This window comes from Tauraco erythrolophus, chromosome 20 (assembly GCF_009769465.1).
Source record: "Tauraco erythrolophus isolate bTauEry1 chromosome 20, bTauEry1.pri, whole genome shotgun sequence".
Taxonomy (NCBI): Eukaryota; Metazoa; Chordata; class Aves; order Musophagiformes; family Musophagidae; genus Tauraco; species Tauraco erythrolophus.
This window is the reverse complement of record NC_141484.1, coordinates 5,383,070-5,403,141: the sequence shown is the minus strand read 5'-3', so window position 1 is coordinate 5,403,141 and position 20,072 is coordinate 5,383,070. Positions and strand designations below refer to the sequence as shown.

The window sequence follows — 20,072 nt, the reverse complement described above, 5'->3', positions numbered from 1 at the left end:
GACTAGAATTTTCTTAGCCCCTTAAATTACTAGGACAGAACCTGTTATTTATGCATTTGAATCTTGCTATTACGCTCCCTCCATTGCAGTGAGAATTAGTTTTTCTTCATTCACTTAAACATTTTTTAAATCATTCATTTAGTCTGACTGTGATGGTTTTATGTATATAACATCTATGATAAATTCTGCCTAAATTAGTTCAGTTCCCTGCTTTTACTGGGTTTGGATGGATCTTTGGTGTACAGACTGCTTCAGTGCCTTCTGGAAATTTTAGTTGTCAAAAACCAGCCTTAGCGAGGGGTACCCTCTTGGTTGGCTTAAAGATGTTTATATAGTCGGCAGCTTTAGCCGCTCTCAGAAACAGCTTTGCCTGATCTCTAGGAGCCGCTGAAACTCATCAAGCAGGTTCCTGCTAACCAATTATCCAGTTAAGCAGAAAGAGGAAAGGTGTTTCTCTTGATTGTTTTTCTTTTGCTAAGTTTAACCCGTTCTTCCCCAAGTTTCAGTAACTGTGAATGCTCGTAACACGGAAATAAGAGCAGTGAGAGCAAGAAGGAAGAGGGTTAGGAGGACCTCTGATCTTGCAAATACTGATTTGTGTGTTACTGTGTGTCCTTCCAGTGGGCAGACGCAAGCAATTTCTGGCAGAAATCTAGAGCACTCTATTTCTTAGCTATGAGTCCTACCCACCGACCCTCACCTAGCTTTTTGTCTTGCATTTTAACAAAATCTCTTAAAAAAAAAAAAATCCCCCCTTCCAACCAAACCCCTCCCTACCCCAAACCCAGTAATGAGTGTTTCATTGCTGCCAGAGCGAATTTGTTGATTCCCAAACACTCCTACTGTGTCTTGGTTGGAAGACTTAAACTACTTGTATAATAAGCGCTGCGGATAATATAAAAAAGCTCTTTCTAGTAGAGCTCTGCTTTTCACCACATATTATAAGAATAAATAAATGCTCAGATGATACCAGACAGCTGGGTTGTCCACATCTGACTGTCTTCTACATTGAGTTTTAAGACAGGACACGTGCATGACTTTTAATGGCTATCAATACCAGATGTGTCCGTGTGGAATTCAGAGAGATTGTCAAGTGGCAGTGCAGTTGTCAAACAAATAATTTTGCTTATGATTACTGGAAATAGTAAATGAGTGGGTGGGATGAGGTGAAAAGATATTCTCAGTTCCGGGAGAGAACAGGAGGATGAAGTGACTTTCCTGATTGCTGTAATAAATAATAATTTGGTGAATACTTTTCTTTTTTCCTTCTTACTGCCTGCCTAAGGAATTCAGTTCCATGGGCAGCAAAATCTCTGTGGGTTCTCTGATGTGTAATGAGGCTACTGCAGCCTTCCTTCAGCCATGGAATTAAGAGGTTCTTTCATTTACGTTGTTTTCACAAAGCTCGTTAGTAATACATGTCCCTACCTCTCTGCCAAATTTGTTTGAAATTGGCCAACAGTTTCAGAAGTTGCTGGGAGGAGGCTAGATAGACATGTGCACAGCACGATTGCACAAAACTCATTTCTCTAGGAAACTGAGCTAAACTCTTACCATCAAGTACTGAGGCACTGAGATGAAGCTTGTGAAGTCATTGGATGAACTGAAAGGCCACTTGGTGTCTTGATTATGTCCATAGCCTTTAACCAAGCACACAAGATAACTGTTCTTGGCCACAGGTTAGATCCGTGCAGGCAGACACCCATCTGCCCAGGAGCTGTCTTCGTAGAAGTGAAGTGTAATTTGGCAACTGCATTGATTGTTTTGAAAGTGACTGGAAATGCTTACCAAGAAGCAGATACAAATACCAGCTTAGGCTGTGGCTATGGCAGAGCTTGATCTGGTGGTCTGAGCTGTGCCAGCAGCTGCGTGCTCTGTGCAGTAACCTTTGACTATAGATAGTCAAAGCTTTCTCTGGTTTCCTGAGTAGCCTGAGGGTGTGACTGAATATTTACTATTGTTCCACACCGTATTTTATTTTTTTAAAGGAAGATCTATGAGTGCACGAGTTGGAATGCATGTTAATAAAAAAAAAAATTAATAGACCCTTTCTGTCATTAGAATTTTATTGAGTTTCGCTTGTGCATTGAGTCCTCAAAAGACTTATCCAGGCAGCAAAATGGAGGGGAAGGAGGTAAAGCCGAGTTCTCGGCTTACCGAGCAAGGGAGCTGCAAAGCCAGGTGGTCATCTCACCCCTAGCAGCTGGGACAAACCTTCTGAAACGGGTAAAGATGAGTTGAGACTTCTGCTTCAGTAGATACTTCTTTCAGGCTGCAGGTGAAGCGGGTGAGGTGCGCGAGTCGAAGAGCATATTGTGTGCGGTGGGTGGGCAGCAGCACCTAAGCTGGGTGTGAATGGTGTGGAATGCATGTGGATAAATGGCCTGGGCATGAGGAAGCAAGATGTTTTCACCTGTGAATAGATGAGTTACTTCTGGTGAAGTGCACCAGAACACAGGGTTAGCTTCTGTAGGAAGAACACATTAACGATGGCACGAAGCATCTTTATCATGAGACCAGCTCTTAATTTATTTCCAAAGCTCTGGAACACCGTAAATCTGGTCAGTGCCATTCTCTTTATTCCTCCTGCACTTATAAAAGGAGAACAAATAAAAATGTTCTGTAAGCTTTGCTACGTTCTTAAAAAATATCATTTATATGGCACAGCTCTTTTTTGTATAATTTTTTTTATATCCAAAATATAGAGGGCTTTAGAATAGAAGAAGAAAAGCTACATATCTGAGTTTAAGATAAAATAAGATGATCTCTGTGACAGAGACAGCAGAAATGATGTGATATGACAGTTGCTGTAGCAACACCACCTACTTCATGAAAATCAGAGTTAACAGGAGTGTAAAAGGTAAAGCCCACATAATTTTCCAAGCCTATGAATTGTTGCTGCCCTCAGCTTGCACTGCTTTCCAACTCTCCAGTGTTTCTCCTTTCATTTGGGCACAGATACACCTTTTTCTGCATGGCCAACTCTTGCAGACCCAATCCTGTGTTCAGCAGGGCCACGTAGTGGGAGTTCTGCAGGAGCGGTGGAGCCTGCGGTGTCTTTGCTTACAGGTGAGCTGGTAAATAAGAGGAGAATAACGAGGAGTTGTCTTGTGTCCTGTCCTCCCCCCAGATCCTCTCAAAGCCTAAGAGAAGAAAAATACTGTAGGGCCTGTGCTGTCTCCCAGGTATCCAGTATAGAGAATGAGAGGACCACTGTTGTAAAAAGGAAGCCAGACCAGTCAGTTTACCTTTTAGTAAAGCAGTTAGATTTAATATAAATTGTAAGTATTGTAGAGACTGAAGGTGTCAACAATTAGTACATTGGCACTTCACCACCTCCCAAATAAAGCTGAAATAGCGATGTCGCAGACTGGTGTTCCATTGCCCATGAAAGCAGGAAAACGCATTGCTTTGGATCAGAACGACATCGAGCTGTTTGTCCGGCTGCTGGGAAGCGCCGAGTGCAGCGCAGCACGCGGAGGGCTTTGTTCCCGGGCAGGCAGAGACTTCTACAAAATCTGCTGTATTCAGAGGGGTAGAAGGGTCTCCGTTAAAGAGATGTTTCAGTGCCAAGACATTGTTTGAAAGTTACTTGGTGTGTCTGGATTGGCAACTAATTTTGAAATTTGCAGCTATGCTTACTGGAAGAAAAATATTGTATTAAAAAGATGGTTACTGTAAATAAGGTTGCTATTGGCTTGCACTTTTCTTAATGATAATTTTCAATGAACAGAATCCTGTATCTTTATGTATATTTACAAAATGCAGACACATATATTTAAAAGCTCTCGTATGCGGTGAATTGATAAGTCATTTTTTTAAGTGATTTCCCAGTCACGTTGGCCCCAAGGTTACACTCAAATGTATTTTTATTTTTAATATATTGATATTTTTATATTGATATATTTACTTCATTTATTTATAATATTTTTATCATTGATTGGCAATGGAGAGCCATGCTGTGTGTGACAGCAGGAGTAAAATCTCCTATTACTTGCAAAATGGGGGAAAACAGTTTGAAAGAAATAGCAATCTCAAATGGCAGTCAAGTTAAGTTTCACTGATCCGTTTTGCTGAGATGCCTCCTGAAGGCATCACAATAAATGCATTACTCAATAGATGGAAGGAAGTTTGACTTTTGTGTCTTGAGGCATTTTAATTTCATTTTTGACATAGTTCAAAATTTCCACAAGTTCTGCGTACTTCTTGTGTTCAGAACGAGCATACGTAGTGGGTTCAGAGTCTCAGTTCAGGGCTGTGGACAGTTTGCAGAGGAGGTGACAAGAAGGAAAATAAGTATTAGAATTCCAGGACTTCTTCAAGAAATATTCTATCATAGAATCATAGAATCGTCTGGTTGGAAGAGACCTTCAGGATCATCGCCTACCTTTTTCACTGTTACTGTTTTTTAAAGATAAAGACATAAAGATTTTGGTATCTGTTGCTTTTTCTGGTGACTTTTCCCTGAGGTTTTTTGCTTGCTTTACCTTCATCTTGCTATAAAGATATGACTGCTGTTCTTAGGTGTAGAAATTTCTGCAGGCATTAGTTTGTTTTTTTGAGACTCCTCAGCATAGTCGTTTCTTGCCATTTTCTGGTGTTAGATGGCTCTCTCACATTTAAAAGTGAATTTATAAGACAATGTCTTGCCCAGTGTTCAGTGTCATAATTTCTTTTAATCAGATTTGCTTTTTGAAGTTCCCTGTTTTTATCTGTGTCTGACGTGCCACGAAACCCTGTATTATGCAGCAGCTGTACAGAAGCAGTCACAGACACATGGGTAATGTCCATATGCAACAGTCTGTTCTCCTGGAATTTTCCCTAAGCTGTGGTTACGTGTTCCCTTCCTCCTCTGACCCATTTTTCAGACTACCTGAGACAGATGCATTTGTATACTTTGTCAATGAAGATAAATAGATCAATAGAGAAAAAGATACAGCCACACAGCCTTGTGCTTTTCGTGTGTGTGCTCATTGGGAATGAAACTAGTATGTAAAAGCAAATTAGACCTTTGCAGTCATTGGGCTGCTGCAAACCAAATACAAGCTTTGGGATTTTGCTGTTTCAGGGTGTTTTTTTCCAAAACATATTAAAGGGTCCTAATTTAAGTCAGAAAGAAAAAAAAAAAGTACTAAGTCTTACTTAGAAGGTTGTGGGAACAGTGTGTCCCCATTCTGGCATCTCTACTTCTTAAAATGTGATTATTTTATACAAACCATCCTCTCTAAAGCATCAATTTAGTTTTGTCACATAAAGTATGTACTTCGTTTTACTGAACAAAACAATGTAAAATGTAAAAATAAAAAGCCACTTCAACAGATAGTTCAGATTTGTGCGTACAGAACAGATCAAAAGAGGGAGTGAGATTTGCAGGTTCTTGTAACTCTGCCCAGTGACCCCTTTTTCTTGAGGGCTATATTCAGAGAGCAGCTGATAGCATCTGTTGTCTGTCTCGCAGGCTTGGGAGTTAGAGGAAATGTACCTGTTTCACGTGGCTTTTCCATGCCATTTGAAATCTCACTCGGCTGTGTTTTGATAACACACCCAAGCAAGATGGGCTTGAGTACCAGAACTGGGTAATAGATACATGAGTCATGGGTGGCATATGCTTTCAGGATTACATGATGGCTTTTTGCAAGACCTGTTTACCGACTGAGAGCGCGCTGTCCTGGATGTTCATTAGCCAAATAAATAAAGCGACGTGAGAGGAGCTCACTTGGTCTGGAGTCTTGCAGAGCAGATTGGCAGTGGCATGAATGCATCTTGAGAACAAGTGTTGTCTTTGTGTTGAGTGGTATTCCACGTGAAGGCATATTTATAGATGCCATATGAGGCTGCTATCTAAAGCAGAGGCACTATCTAAAATCTACTGTTTGAGGATTAGTTTATTAAAGCTGGGTATGTAATTGTCCAAGCAAAGAAAAACGGATCTTTTTGTCTCCTTGAGAACAGGTTAACAATTCTGATGCTTCTCTGGAACTTTCCTTTTAAGAAAAGAAAGAATAATTGTACTTTTGAGGAACCTTACTATATGTGAATTGCCAATTAATAAAAATACACACAGATATGCCAAAGAATGTCACGAAGCTCCAATGCACCAGAGAATATCAGCATCTTGAAGTGAAACGTGCTTCTAAGCCAAGTGTAAATGAAAACGAAATACCTGTCTGAATGTTCTTCCCTGCAGCTTCTCCTCAGTCCCTGTCCCCACTGAATGCCATCTTGGCCTATCTTTGTAAGGAAAGCAGCACTCTACAAAAAATCAGGAAGGCGTTTAAGAGGGCTGTGGATGTCATGCTTTTCAAGAATTTTAAAATCCCTGTGCAGTGTCCTAGCAGCAGGATGAACCCATCGCCTTTGGCGCGTAGCATGTTTGCATGTTCAGAACAGGAGCAGCTCGTTTGAGGCCTCTCGCAGTTCGGTTGTCAGGGGCTGGCTTGGGAGGGAAGGAAAGTCTGATTTCCTGGTGGCTTTCAGAAGTGTGGCCTCACTGAGCCAACTGCTGCCTTCACACAGGCTAAAGATGGTGTAAGGTGGATCTTTCAGAAGAGCAGTCTTAAGTCCTGTAGACATTGTGGAAAATTTTACTTGGTGTGCCTCGTGTTTATTTGTTTCTTGCTTCTGAAGGGCAGAATGCTAGTGGCACAGCAGGCGTGGCATCTTACACGCACGTTCTGCTGACCACATGCAGCAGTTGCAACGTCAAGCCCTCAAATCCCGCAGGCACTCGACCGAAGCCACGTGTGCAGCTCCAGATAGCACAGCCCCCTCCCTTGGCTGCTCAGAGATGCAGGTTTTAATTACATTATAGCCTCTTTTTTCCCTTTTCTCTTTTTGAGTGCGGAGGTCAGACTGGCTCTGGGTTGAATCAGGGCTGTATCAGGAAGGAAACGGTTGTCTGTAGGATTTTGGATCTTGACCTCATTTACTGCAGATGTGAGAGGATGCGGGGAGCGACGGGAGGAGAAGGGAAAATCTGGCAAGAAGGACAGAAGGATTTTGTGTAGAGAGACTAGATTTTGCTGTGAAGTTTCAGCAGAATTCTGAGCAAGTCACTTGATGATGTGAGCTTGTGACATCGCAGGTTTGCTTCCCTTTTTGTGAGCCCAGTTTGGTACCTCGGGTGGCCCTCGCTTGCGTGGGTGTACAGCCCCCAGCCTGCAACAGAAGTCGGGGAGAACTGACTGGAAATGCAGACAATGCCTATAGTGTTGGCTAACCTGAGAGGCTGCGTGCTTTGATTTACAATGGCAGTACTCCGGTCCTTCACCTGCAAAGAGCAAGTGCTGCCTCTTCTTTCATGGGGGTCTTATGGGGAAAAAAAATTGTTTCTGTGAAGCAGCAGATGCAGTAGTCAGTGCTGGAGGGAGCTCCTGGAATGGTGATAAGGGTATCTCTACGGAAGTTGGGGTAGTTTGTGGCAAGTGACGTATGAGTCCGTTTAGATAAATCAAAATGGATAAAACAAGTAACTCCTGAATGAGGAAAGAATCTGGAAAAAATAGTATGTGATTGAAACTTGAAAGATTGTTGCAACCATGACTGTGCTTCTTGAAACAGAATTTTAAAAACGAATTGAAAGACAACCTGGATTTTCTTATGTGCCACCCCTACAACCAGCACATTGGAAATGAGTAGGAATGGACTTGACAGCACCCCACCATGTCCTGCCGCTGGGACTGAGTCAAGGGTGACAACCTACTCTTGCTGTAAGGAGCAGAAGGGGGACAGGGTGCTTTGCCAGTGCACTTCTCTGCTGATAGCAGAGGATCTGTGGGACTCGGGAATCTGGAGCTGTGTTTGTACCATCAGCACGGGCACTCTTCTGCCCGCTTCCTTTCAACGATGCTCTTCTACTGAACACATTCATCCCAGCCTTTGCTGAAGCAGTCTTCCTCTTCCAAGCTCTACCCCTCTCCTCTTTGTCTCCCCGTCTCCCTCATCCTGACCTTCCTCACCTCCTTGCCCCCTTCTCAGCTTTAAGTCTTAATCTTGCATTGAAATTGCCCCTTTCTCACCCAGCCTTACCATGCACGCAGTAGATTTTAAGAAGGCAAACAAAAGGGAATTAACATGGATCCAGGAGCTGCCCTCTCTTCCAGCGCACAGGCCACTACCACAGTTCAGTGAAAAGTTTGCCAGAAATTTTTGACAGGTTCAAAACAAAGTATTTTTGCTGAACCTTTTTCAGGAAACTGTAGAACCATTTTGGCAGAAACATAATTGGTGCATACAAATCCAAACAGAATGGCTGAAATCTGGCAAAGGTCTAAGGAACTGAAGACAGAATTCTCTAATGGGAAGTGTCAGACAATCTTAATAAGACTACCAGTCCTGCCTGGAATAATACTGTAGAGGCCCGGAGCGGGAGGCACACAATGCTGAGAGGGGAAATGACAATTCTTTTATAATTAAATGCACAAGCTTTGTAAACAAGGCTGATATCTTTAAAAAGTACACATTTTAAAAACACTTCTATGTGCCAGTCTTTTAGTGCATGTTAGCAGTGAATATGTTGTGGTTGCATTGGATTAAGGTCCTTCTTTCCACAGGAAGTGTTTGCAGTCACCCCGTGTTTGGCAGCGTCAAGTTTGTATAAGATAAGAAATAGAGGAATGTCTGTGCCAGGTTGGAGCACTGATCAAAATATTCTAATCTGCTGCTTTGGAAGAAAGTAAAGCTCCTCTAATAACTGCTTACATAAATATACCCAGGGGTGAAGTGTCATCTTCACCGCCAGGCAGAGTGGTTGGTTTTGTCCTGCCATGTGAGGGCTGGAAGATCATGCAGCGTGGCTTGTCATTCCCTTCAGTGCTACTATGGATTATGGTTTTACTATCCATGTCTTTGTTTCAGTTTCTGGAAGACAGTAAAATACTAATAGTAGGAAAATTAGATGATGCTTATAGTATTGTAACTGAGGAATTACAGTCTGACAAGATACTGTCCTTAGATAAATCTTGGCCTCCAGAATACTGCTTTTACTTTACTGCCGGGGGGGATTTTTGCCTGTCTCCATTCCTGCACGCTGCCTGTGTTCTGCATTGATGTAACTTTTCGTGGAGGCTGAAGGGGTTAATGCGGAAAGAGATGACAGATTAGTCTGGGACGGGTTGTGATTTGGAGTAAGAGAACTATCCCAAATAGCTGGCCAGCTGCCAAGTGGATGGATGATTTGGAAACATCCCGGCAGAGCAGTGAGGTTCTCTGGAGCAGCTCTGGGTGAGGATTATCTGTCAGTTTGACTGCCGTACTATACAGTCGGACTTACCCGAAGTGCCTTTAGCTTAGATAAAGAAAAATGATTAGCAAACAGGTATTTTATGTCTGGGCTGCAAATAAATTGAATAAGAAATTCCTTTTCTTTCCCTCCAACATATATGTAAAAAATAGGGGAAAATATTTTGATTAGAACATTTTCATTCCCTTCTCTTTTCTTTTTTTTTGTTGCTGTTCTCCAGCCAGCTGTTGAGCTGATGAAAAGTGTGGAAGGGCTGCGAGAAGGGAGAATTTCTGAAAGTCAGGCACATTTCTGAGGAGTTGAATGATTCAAAATTGAGTTCCACATAATTCACCGGGGAGCTCTTGCAATACAAATAAGAAGTCTGTCAAGCAGTGGTGCAGTTGTAGAGGTTATTTCCATCTTAACTCTCCTGGGCACAGCTGGTAGGTGGGATGTTTCAAAAGGGGGAAATGAAGAGTCAGGAATACAGTGATTGAGCTCCCCGCAATACCAGATCAGCATTTTGGTTTTGTAGGTATATAAAAATGCTACTGTACTTTTGAATTGTGAATTTTAATTATTGCAAGCAATTAAAAGCTGCAGGGTTTTTTACCAGCTGTTCATTGACCTACATGACACAAGTCAATGGCCTCAGTCCACTTCTCTTTGAACAAGGAACCACACTGAAAATATTGCCGTTACGTTGGACTTCCTCACTGGCAGTCTCTGCTGGGAGGAGGAGGGCTGAAAGCGTTAGAACAGCCAACTTTCTTTCAAGCCCTTCTTTTTGGAAAATTTTGCGCTATTGCTAATATCTGCCAGAGCAACACCAAGAGCATTAGCGAAGGCAAGATATTGGGGCAGCCGTAACTGCTGGAGTTGTCAAAACCTGCTGATTCCTTTGCCAGGAGGCACCTGGAGCTGTGTCTGTCCTGACATACTCGGTGTTGCTTGAGTGGAGCTCTACCAGTGGGAAAGTCTCCAGATAAAATGCCAGTGTTGACATCGTTGTGGTCTCTCTAGTCCATGGTTCAGACACATCACTAGAGTAGTATGAGGGGAAGTTTCCATTAACCATTGTTCCCAGCTTGCATCCACCACCACTGTGGAGTTCTGCAGCTGGATTTCCAAAAGAGCTTAATGCTCAAGAGCTCTCATTTCAGCGACTCCAATAGAGGGGCTAAGTTCTTTCCAAAACACTTGGCAATCTCAGTCCTCATTGAGAACAAAGCTAAGCACATTAAACAGTCCAGCCGCTTCACTGTTGTGAAAATTTGGCTGCTGTTGTGAGTGCAGAGTGCTTAAATAACAGAGAGACTGGCCACAAAGGCATCTGGCTCTGGTGCTGAGCGGTGAGGTGCTTTACCTTCGCCTGGCCTTGGCAGCTGGTGTTGTAGGTTCCTCCTTGGCTGATGCCTTGTGCATCACAGCCCCTGACCAGCTCTTTCTCTGGATGTTGTGACAGCTGTGAGGCTTGCTGATGTGAGGATTAGTCTGCTGCTGGGCACATGACGTTCAGATTGCTTGTGCTTATTTGACCTGCCTCTGATTGCGAGGAATTTAGTGCATAAAAATAACACCCTGAACAAATTTGGCAGAAGGATGCACAGCCAAAGTGCCGTGCACACATGGGGAAAGGAGCTTGGGGAGCAGTGTAACGTGAGGCCACGTACTGTACTCCTGCAGTAATAGCAGTGCCAAGTCCAGCACAGCCCATGCTGTTGTCTTGGGTCATGATGAGTTCTAGCACCGCGTAGATGTAATGGCCGTTAGCCAGTAAACTAACAAAGACAGGTTCCTGGCTTGTATTATTGGCAAAACTTGATAGAATAAATAAAAAGATACCAAGTGACAGGAGTTGCCTAACGTAAAGCGCTGGACAAGGAAATACTGGTTTTTCTGACTGGGGTTTTAGACACCCTTATTAACTGTTGTTCTCAGAGGAGTTCCTGGTCGTTTCCAGGAGCGTGATAGAACAGAGAGTCAGCCCGTGTCGACTGGTAGAGGTGTGTGTGCAGGAATATCGTACAGGGCAGTGGTCTGCAGGCTCCTCGCTGATAACATTTCGCTGTGTGCGTGATTCGTTCAGGCTTTGCACTGGTGAATGGCGTTCACCTTGAACGGGCTTCGCCTTGGCACCGGGGACGTGTTGTGTTTGCTGAAGGACCAGGTCTTTAGTAGTGAGAGCTTCTTATGCTGGGGGAGTGCAGTGTGTGCTCGTAGGGAACAAGGCAGGATCTTGATCGCTGCAGGTTGTTCTCCCAGATCACCTTGGAGATACATCGCTCTTTCCTTTATTTTACTGTCGCATTGGTGAGACACAAAACCTCAATTTCTCAGGCTTAAAAGGAGCATTTTTGCCCTTTCCTTTTTAGAGACATCTTGTGCAATTTCTTTAAGCCACTGATTACAAAGCTCATGTAATTGTGTAATGTGGCACGTTATAGATAAATGATAATATGTGAACTGATACCGGGTATCTAGAACTTCAGCAATATTTAAATACAGACTCTTTTGTTTAGGGCAATTAGAAAGCTGGGGCAGATTTCACAATCCACTTGGCTTTTAGAAACACCCTGCCTGCTCACCAGACATATTATAAAAGTATTCAGAGCTAGTGTCTTGCCTTGTTTTTATCTGTATTACAGAATTTGCAATATTTGTACGTGCATATGTCTGTATTTCGTGTGCCTTAAAAAAATACCTGGCTGCTCTGGTACAAGCATACTCACATCAAAGGAAGCTTTCCTGCATTTAATCCTTTAAATAAGCCTGTTTCTGCCAGCCCATATATCTGAAATGAGATTAGCCATCTATTTAAAGCAAGGCTACAGGAATGCCTCGGTGCGTCGAGCAGTCCGGGCTGGCGTTAAAACAGTTCCTAGCCTGGGTTTCCCCACCCCCCCCCCCCTACAGACATCGCTCTCGCTCCCTCTCCTATAGCTGCCTATATATGTTAATAACTTGGATCCTCCTTTTCTCTGCTAATAACTTGGATCCTCCTTTTCTCTGCTCGCAGGCCTTGCTAGCCTTCCCTGCAGCTGATTTTATCAGCGCTGGTTTAAAATAGGAGTTACAAAAGAGGAGCTCTGTTAGCAAGCTGTGGTTTGTGCAGTGCAATTCCCCCGTGCATTTCCGATGCGGTTCCAATATTGTTGCCGCGATCTTCTAGATGAAAATAAAACCTACATTGTTAACGCTGGCCTTGGTTTGGAATTAGAAATGACGTTTAATGTTTACCATTTTATACCCTAAATATTGCAGATGTGGGCACAAATAAGGAAACATTATGCAGTCGCAGGATGTTTGTGTAGTTATTATGAAAGCCGTTGTAGCTCTAAAATCAAAGGGAATTAGCTAATAGCCAAAATCGTAAAAGAATATCTGCTTCAATCAGAAGTCCTCCCTCTGAAGTCTGTGAGGCTTGTGCTTCTGAGGCATGTGAAAACTTCTGAAAATTCTGCCCCCGGGGATAGTCCATGTTTAGGCAGCTGACTTTAGGATCCTATTTTTGGAACCTTTGGTTGAGGTTTTAAATTGGATTTTTAGTGGGAATGCTGCCTGAACTGGTGCTGTAAGATCTTGAAGACTATATGTAAGATTAAAAAAGACAAACGAGGGGGATATCATTCTTTTCTGGGGATAGGCTTCTCTTTATTACATTTTTAGATACCGTAAAAGAATGATGTGGCATAAATAAGCCTTCTTTCCTTTTTGCAGAGCATCTTTAAGTAGTCATTGTAGCCTTTCACGTTGCTAGTTTCCTTCACTGTCTTTTAGAATATCACCAGTAGAATTTCATGGAAAATGGTATTCTCCTTAGTGGAGTGCATCAGCACAGCTTGAAGGTATGTTTTCATGAGATATTGTCCTATTGCAAGTACAGTACGTTGTTGGATTCTAAACTAAACGTACCCTCAAAGTTATGTGTGAAGAAATCTTTGTATGAGAAAACTGGGCAGGATTACAGCGTGGTGCATAGATTGGAGCTAAATGACAGTACTTGTGATTTGTACCTGAGGACGTGATCTTAATGAAGTGGCACAGGTTGGAGCAATACGTCTTCTGCCTGCAGTCTGGGGCAACTCAGTGTTGGATTCAGTGATGTTAAGTGGGCATCTAATCTTAGCAGCCAGAATTAGGAACCAATTCTGAAAATAATGGCGTGAGCATGTCTGGATCTGAATATGCACTCTACAAAATGGACAATCTAATATTTGGCAAGACTGGATATCAAATTTATAGTGAAAGCTTAAAGAATTATTGCTTGTAAAGTGTTTAGAGATCTAAAATCCATCTGTAATTACATTACTTACGTATATTCTTCTAACATAGCTGAATTTTTCCTTTATTTCTGTAGGACAGATCTTGCCAGCAAACCGAAACACACCAAGTCCCATTGATCCTGAGACTATCCAAGTTCCCGTTGGCTATGAACCTGACCCTGCAGATCTTGCTCTTTCCAGTATTCCTGGCCAAGAGATGTTTGACCCTCGTAAGCGCAAATTTTCTGAAGAAGAGCTGAAACCACAGCCCATGATTAAGAAAGCTCGCAAAGTCTTCATTCCAGATGACCTGAAGGTAAATTGGAACTGGTGACGAGGTTGTTTGTACAGACTCTATGGCAGTTATTCCCTGAGCTGTAGGTTTGGAGCGCGAATCTGTTTTCTGATGTAAGGTAAATCTGCCAAACTAAATTACGACTTTGTTGTAGAGTAAAACTATAACAGTTCTGAATGAGACTTGATGGGAGGATGTCCCGTGTTAGTTATGCAACAGTTGAGATTCATGAGATCAATATTCATTTCCTTTGTATGCCAGAAACTTCCTGCGTGACCTTGGACAAGCTTACTTTGTCCCATATTTCCCCACTTATGAAACAGTCTGATCAAGTTTCCTTTTCCTTCATCCTCTGTCTGTCTCATCAGCATAGACTGAATTCTTCAGAGAATAATCTGTCTCTTATAGGGTCCATGGAGGTCTCTGATGATGACAGGATGAAGTATTTGTGTCTTGTTTGGTAGGTGCTTTACCTCTGTGTGTAATAATGAATGGGAGCACTATAGTAAACACTACTAATCTAGGTGAAAGAATCTAAGCTAGTTATAGGAAAACAGAACAAAATTATTCTGCTGAGAAGTGTATTTTAATACCATCTTTAAAACATATTATTATTATAATACAGTATTTAAAAAGAAAGAGCACCCTTGTCTGTGTCTCTCACTGCTTCTAAGATGTGAAAAGCAGAGAGCCTGAAGAGAGCAGTTGATCAACTGATTCATCTTATCAAACAACTGTGAAAATTGTCATAATTTGCAAAATTCTGTTCCCGTTATGTGATTTTCAAGAGGATCAGAGGTAGTCAGTGCAGAGTTTCGTTCTGCTTTTCTGCTGCCCCCCAAGACACAGACTGAAAGCCTGTTGGAGTCAGTGGGAATCCCTGGCTGCGCGTGCGAGGAGCCTGGGGTGCCACGTGTTTACACCAGTGATAGCATTAGGGAGAGAAGCTGATGCTATTTGCTATTTTTATCGCTAAGGATACTGTTGTGCAAGGTAAAAGCACAGAAATCACAATTCCAGTGGTGTTCAGGTGGTAAGTCGCTGTCACTTTGTGTGCAGTATGCTCAGCTTTCATTTAGAAAGGTTTATCTACACCATGCCATCGCTTACCTGGGCAGGTTTTACTACCAGTGATGCTGTGTTGGCACTGCAGTGTGCTGAAAGGGCTGCCTAAAGAGAGGTTCCACGCTGGAGTTTGCCCTTTAGTACCATTCGTCATTTTGCAATATCTCCTTGGTATCCTCATTCATCAAAGCAAACTTTTGCCAAAGATGCCGTTGGACTACTCCATGCCAGAGGTAGAAAATACGTGTCTGTCTTACAGCAGCCTAGGACCGACGTAGACGTTCAGGGTCTCTCCCTGAGATAATCACATCGGTTGCCCTTGACTCATATCAGAGTGCTTGACCCAAGTGCTGCTTCTGCCCTGGCATGTGGAACGGCAGTTGAGTTCTGGGGGAGGGTAAGCAGATTAGACCAGTCAATCGTCTCTGGGTTGCATGTGATTTTGAAATGCCAGCCTTACCTCTTTCAGGCCTGGATTAAAGGATTTGCCAAGCAATTTGTTAAAATAAAGATGGATGAAGCCTAGGTGGCACACTAATAAATTGCTTAAAGCTGATTTTTATAGAGTGGAATGAGATGGGAAATTATAAACAAGATTTGGGTCATAGCTTTTTGCTGCATGCTTGTTTTTAAGAGGATTTTTGGGGGTCCCATCTAAGTACAGGTGAAGAGCAATTTAGAGATACGCTGGCTCCAAATCAACATTGCTGCACACCTCGTTAAGCTGAACTAACATAAAGCAGTTGCGGAGTACTTCCAGCAGTTGTTTTGCTCTTGCTTTGCCTTACACGAGCAGCAGAAGAGGACGCAGAGCAGCGGTGGTAGGCCTGGCATCCTTTGTGCTGAAAGGCAGAGGAGTGCCAGGGTATTTGTCTACTCGGTGCAACGTGGAAGCAGATGGCTCCTGCTCCTTGTAGTGGCTGCGGAGCTGCGCTACCATGCTTGGTGAAACAAGAAACCTGCCCGGGCAAATGTAGGCCTGTACAGCTGGAGGGATGACTCCAGGAGGGGAAGTTTGAGGTGTATGACTTGACCAGGCAATTTGAGGGTTGAATGGCAGCATCGCTCTTACTCTGCAGGGGACTGAATTTCACTTTTCCTGGGAGATTCTGCCCACTTTGTATTTACTGAGTTGTTCCAAATTTCTAGAACTTAATTTGGTTTCAAAGCAACATTGAAGCTGCCATTTCACTGAAGGCCACTTCGTTTGAAGAGTGGAAAAATCAGGTGAAATTAAGTCGTGACTTTAGAGCCATTGATGCACCGATGCAATAAGGTGACCTCCTAGAAGCAAGTCTTTAGGGGTAACACTTTGGGACCGTGTTAGCTTACGAAACTTCACAGGTTAGTGGACCTATTTCTGGCAAATGCTTTTTCTTCCGCATTCAAAGCCTATTGTACTAATCTCTTTGTGGATGGGACCAAAGCAGCCATCCTTGTTGTGCCAAGGAATCCTCTTCCAGTGACTTGCTGTTCTGGAGTGTAAACAGGAACAAAGGCTTTGGGGCTCTGTACAGAGCGAGCTTGGAACAGAGAAGAAGAGCTGAGGGATAGATTAAATGGATGATACAGACAGGGAGAGTGAACCAGGTGTTGGCTGGCGGAGAGGAGGAGCAGGGACACACAGGAGGTAATTAGTACTGCTCCAGCAACCGGTAGAGAGTGAGTCACCACATGCGAAGGTGGATGTGCTAACTGGGTCAGCGGAGATGTGAGATCAATTGTACCGCTGGAATATCGCCTTATTTTTCCTTGGAGGAGTTCACAGTCAAGAGGATGAGGGGGTTAGCATAAACATTTTGACAGAAGCACGGGCAGGCATCGGTGCTCCCTGGATGGATCACGCCGTGTAAATCCGTAACTTTTGTCCCAGCGGTACCTGACACTGCCAGGGCTCACTTCACGGAAATCTAACACCCTGTTGGTTTCTTTCTGTGCTTAATGAGCAGGATGACAAATACTGGGCAAGGCGTAGAAAGAACAACATGGCTGCCAAGCGCTCGAGGGACGCGCGCCGGCTGAAGGAGAACCAGATCGCCATCCGCGCCTCGTTCCTGGAGAAGGAGAACTCGGCTCTGCGCCAAGAGGTGGCCGACTTACGGAAAGAGCTGGGCAAATGCAAGAACGTCCTGGCGAAGTACGAAGCTCGACATGGCCCTCTGTAAATTCGAGGAGGGGAGCGGGTTTTTTTTTCTTTTTTCTTTTTCTTTTTTTTTTTTTTTTTTTTTGTCGCGGGTTGGCATTTGAATAGATGGACAATGTGTTTCCTGTTTGATAGCACCACACCCAAACCAACCTTTCTGTCTTCAGCACTTTACCAGAAGCAGAAGCAAAACTGACTTATGTTACTTTTTTTTTGGTTTGCGTATGCGTGTACCTGTGTGTGTGTGTTCACGCGTCTGTGTGTGTGTGCATGTGTGTGTGCGTGCGCACGCATCTCAGCACTTCCCGTTTTTATGAAGCCCTCTTCAAAGGGTGCCACGTTTTTACCTGGACTGTTGAGAGCCACCATAGTAAGCTTTTTCTTACATTTTTTCAGTGCTGCTTCAGATTAGGGTTTTTATGTTGTTGTAACCGGTTCCATCCTCCTGATTTACTTGGAAAGATCCCAGTATAAATTATAAAAAAAAAGGAAAAAAAAAAAAAGAAAAAAGAAAAAAAAGTAGATCTCAGTTTTTTCGAGAGTAACAAGCTATTGTTTCAGTATGTCTAATCAGAAAAGTTAACATGCTAATAAAGTGCACAAATAATAATTTAGTACTACACTGCAGAAATATTAATTTATAGATTGCTTTTGTTGTATTTTAAGTTTTGGTGATAATTGTCTTCAGATTTAAAGTGCTGTTAGACTGAGTTAGCTGTACTCATTATAGATCCCATAATGGCTTCTCTGTAGCTATTAAGGTTCCTTTTCTTTCCACGGACCCCAGGTAGGTAGGAGTTCTGTCGATAGACCACAGAGTGTGTGTTTTGCACTGTCTGTACCTGAAGCAATAATCCTATTGTACGCTAGCGTGCATGCTGCCCGGATGTTCCTAGTGGACGTAGGATGGTTTCCCTACCCAACAAGAGTTTTAATGTCTTTAACAAAAAGTTAAAAAAGTAAAAGACACGTTGACGTGAGCATGCTAATTGTATCCCTGCTCTAGGGAGCGCATGTGTAAGAAGCAGGATAATTAGTTGAAATGAGAACAAAATTGATACTCAAATCAGATCCGATGTCAAAATCAGAGGGGCTTTTCTGTTTTCAGTTAGTTACGCATTTCTTCAATTTTGTGGTTAAAAATCAAATAAATGCCTAAATTTAATTGGTTTTTTCCCCATGTTCTGTAATATATTTTCTGTGGATTATATCTTGCTGTTTTAAAAATCACTTTTATTCAGTTAGAAGAAGTCACTGGTTTGCAAAGCCCATTTTTCCTAGTGATTGTTGTTTTGAGTGTGACATGAACTGATGGTTCTGAACTTTATTGTTTTAAACTCTATTTGCTTTGGAACACGTATGTTCTAATATAAAGTGGACTTCTGAAAAATGAATGTAAGAGACACTGGTGTATTTCAGAAGGGGATGGTGTTGTCATATACTGTGGTTAATCCAATCAATCTAAGTGTTTACTATAGACCAAAAGAATAGATATTATAAAATGTATAAAGTTTATACAGAATAATTATAGTATGTTCGTTTTGTACAGTATTTTTCAAGTACAAATACTGACAATGTATTTTGAAAGACATATATATAGCAAAAAGAAAAAGCTATTCCATGTTTAAAATATATAGCAAAGATATATATTCTCCATTATTGTACAGAAAGGAAATGCTTAGGGGTTTGTTGGTGGTTGTTTTTTTTAAAAATCTTTAATATTTTAAGCCTGCCACTGGCACACTGGCATGTTCTGTGCTTTAAATTAAATTTTTATGGAAGTAGTATGGCTTTCCAGGATGTTCCATATTACTGAAAAAGAGAGACTTTCTTAATTTTCCATGAGAAACACATAAAGAAACTGTTTAATAGGGACAAAGCACAACAAGGATTTTAGTCAACTATTGATTGGACAATACAATATTTTGTAAAGGCAGAAAAACAATTTATAACACAAAAACACTCATAATCATTTCTGATCTGCTGCTGCTGCTGCTGCTAGAATCTGTTTCCAGCTGAATTTTTTTTTAATAAATAGCTCTGTTCACGTATACAGTTGTACGTACTGCGTACAGTTATTAACGTGAGGAAAATATGGTGCTACATGTCTTGCTCGCAGTTTTCTAAGTGTTTTGACATTATTTTCAAATAAAAAGGTTGTTCATTCCATTAAATCATTATTCATGCTTCAGGAGATTGTTACAAAGGACTCAACGTTTTGTGCAGCATTAAAAATACCCTCACATCAATGGCATTTTTTCCAGTGTTTTTCCTCAAACATACCCGACTTGCCCGTGTCCCTTAACGTGCAGTAGTTGCCTGGGGACCATTTATTCAGCAAATTGAATTTCGGTGTGCTGCAGCAAAGTTTGAAGCGTAGTGAGTTCTTTTCGAAGGGTCGGTGTGAGCCACTGGATGCATGGGTGGAGAAACGAGACGGACGGCGTTTGGCACGGGTCGGGGTATCTGCTATGGGCACCATGAAATCCACCTCATTTTTTCCTTTGGGAGAAGCGTGGCCGTGGCAGGGCGCAGCCAGCCGCCGCCGCGGGTAGACTTTTAGCAGCAACGCAGCAAATGGCAACAGCTTATGATCAACCTCACGGCCGTTGTTGTGGGGTGACGCTTGAAGAGCAGGAATGGTGTGCTTGGGAGCAGCGGGTAGGTGACTAGCCAGGGCCCTCGGTGGGCTGCGTTGTGACCACGAAACAGTCTTTAAAATGTAAAAGGCAGCTCAGAAAAAAAACTACAGATAATTCTTTTGTTTCTTTTGGGCAGGGAAAGGGAGGGAGATGGTAGTTTTTGTAGGCTGGATATTATTAAGTCATGGCCACAGAGGTTTCCAGCAGCTGCCTCGCCCAGCAGACCCGAAGCTGCTCAGATGCCTCCTCGCCCCGTCCCGCCGCGCGGGAGGGCGGTCGGGCAAGCGTGTGGCTCCGGGGATTGGAAATGTGCTGGAGTGAGCGGGAAGGGCTGACGTCAGCCCGGCACCCGCCTCGGCGCAGGCTGGCGGCTTCGTTTTTGGGGGTGAGGACCTTCAGAGGAGCTGTGGGACCTGGGCGCTGGCCGCTTACTGCGGGC

General features: G+C 42.8%; 1 protein-coding gene across 2 annotated transcripts in view; it reads left to right on the top strand.

Moving 5' to 3' along the window:
* Positions 1-17,013, top strand: part of HLF (HLF transcription factor, PAR bZIP family member) — a 32,157-nt gene extending 15,144 nt beyond the window's left edge. Inside the window, exons 3-4 of one of the 2 annotated variants that reach the window (XM_086624130.1) lie at positions 13,584-13,804; positions 16,798-17,013. In XM_086624130.1, coding sequence (XP_086480256.1) covers positions 13,584-13,804; positions 16,798-17,013 — 437 coding nt within the window. Of the gene's footprint in view, positions 1-13,583; positions 13,805-16,794 lie in introns of both variants that reach the window. The other variant, XM_086624129.1, reaches the window with a different exon arrangement.
* The last annotated feature ends 3,059 nt before the right edge of the window (positions 17,014-20,072 follow it).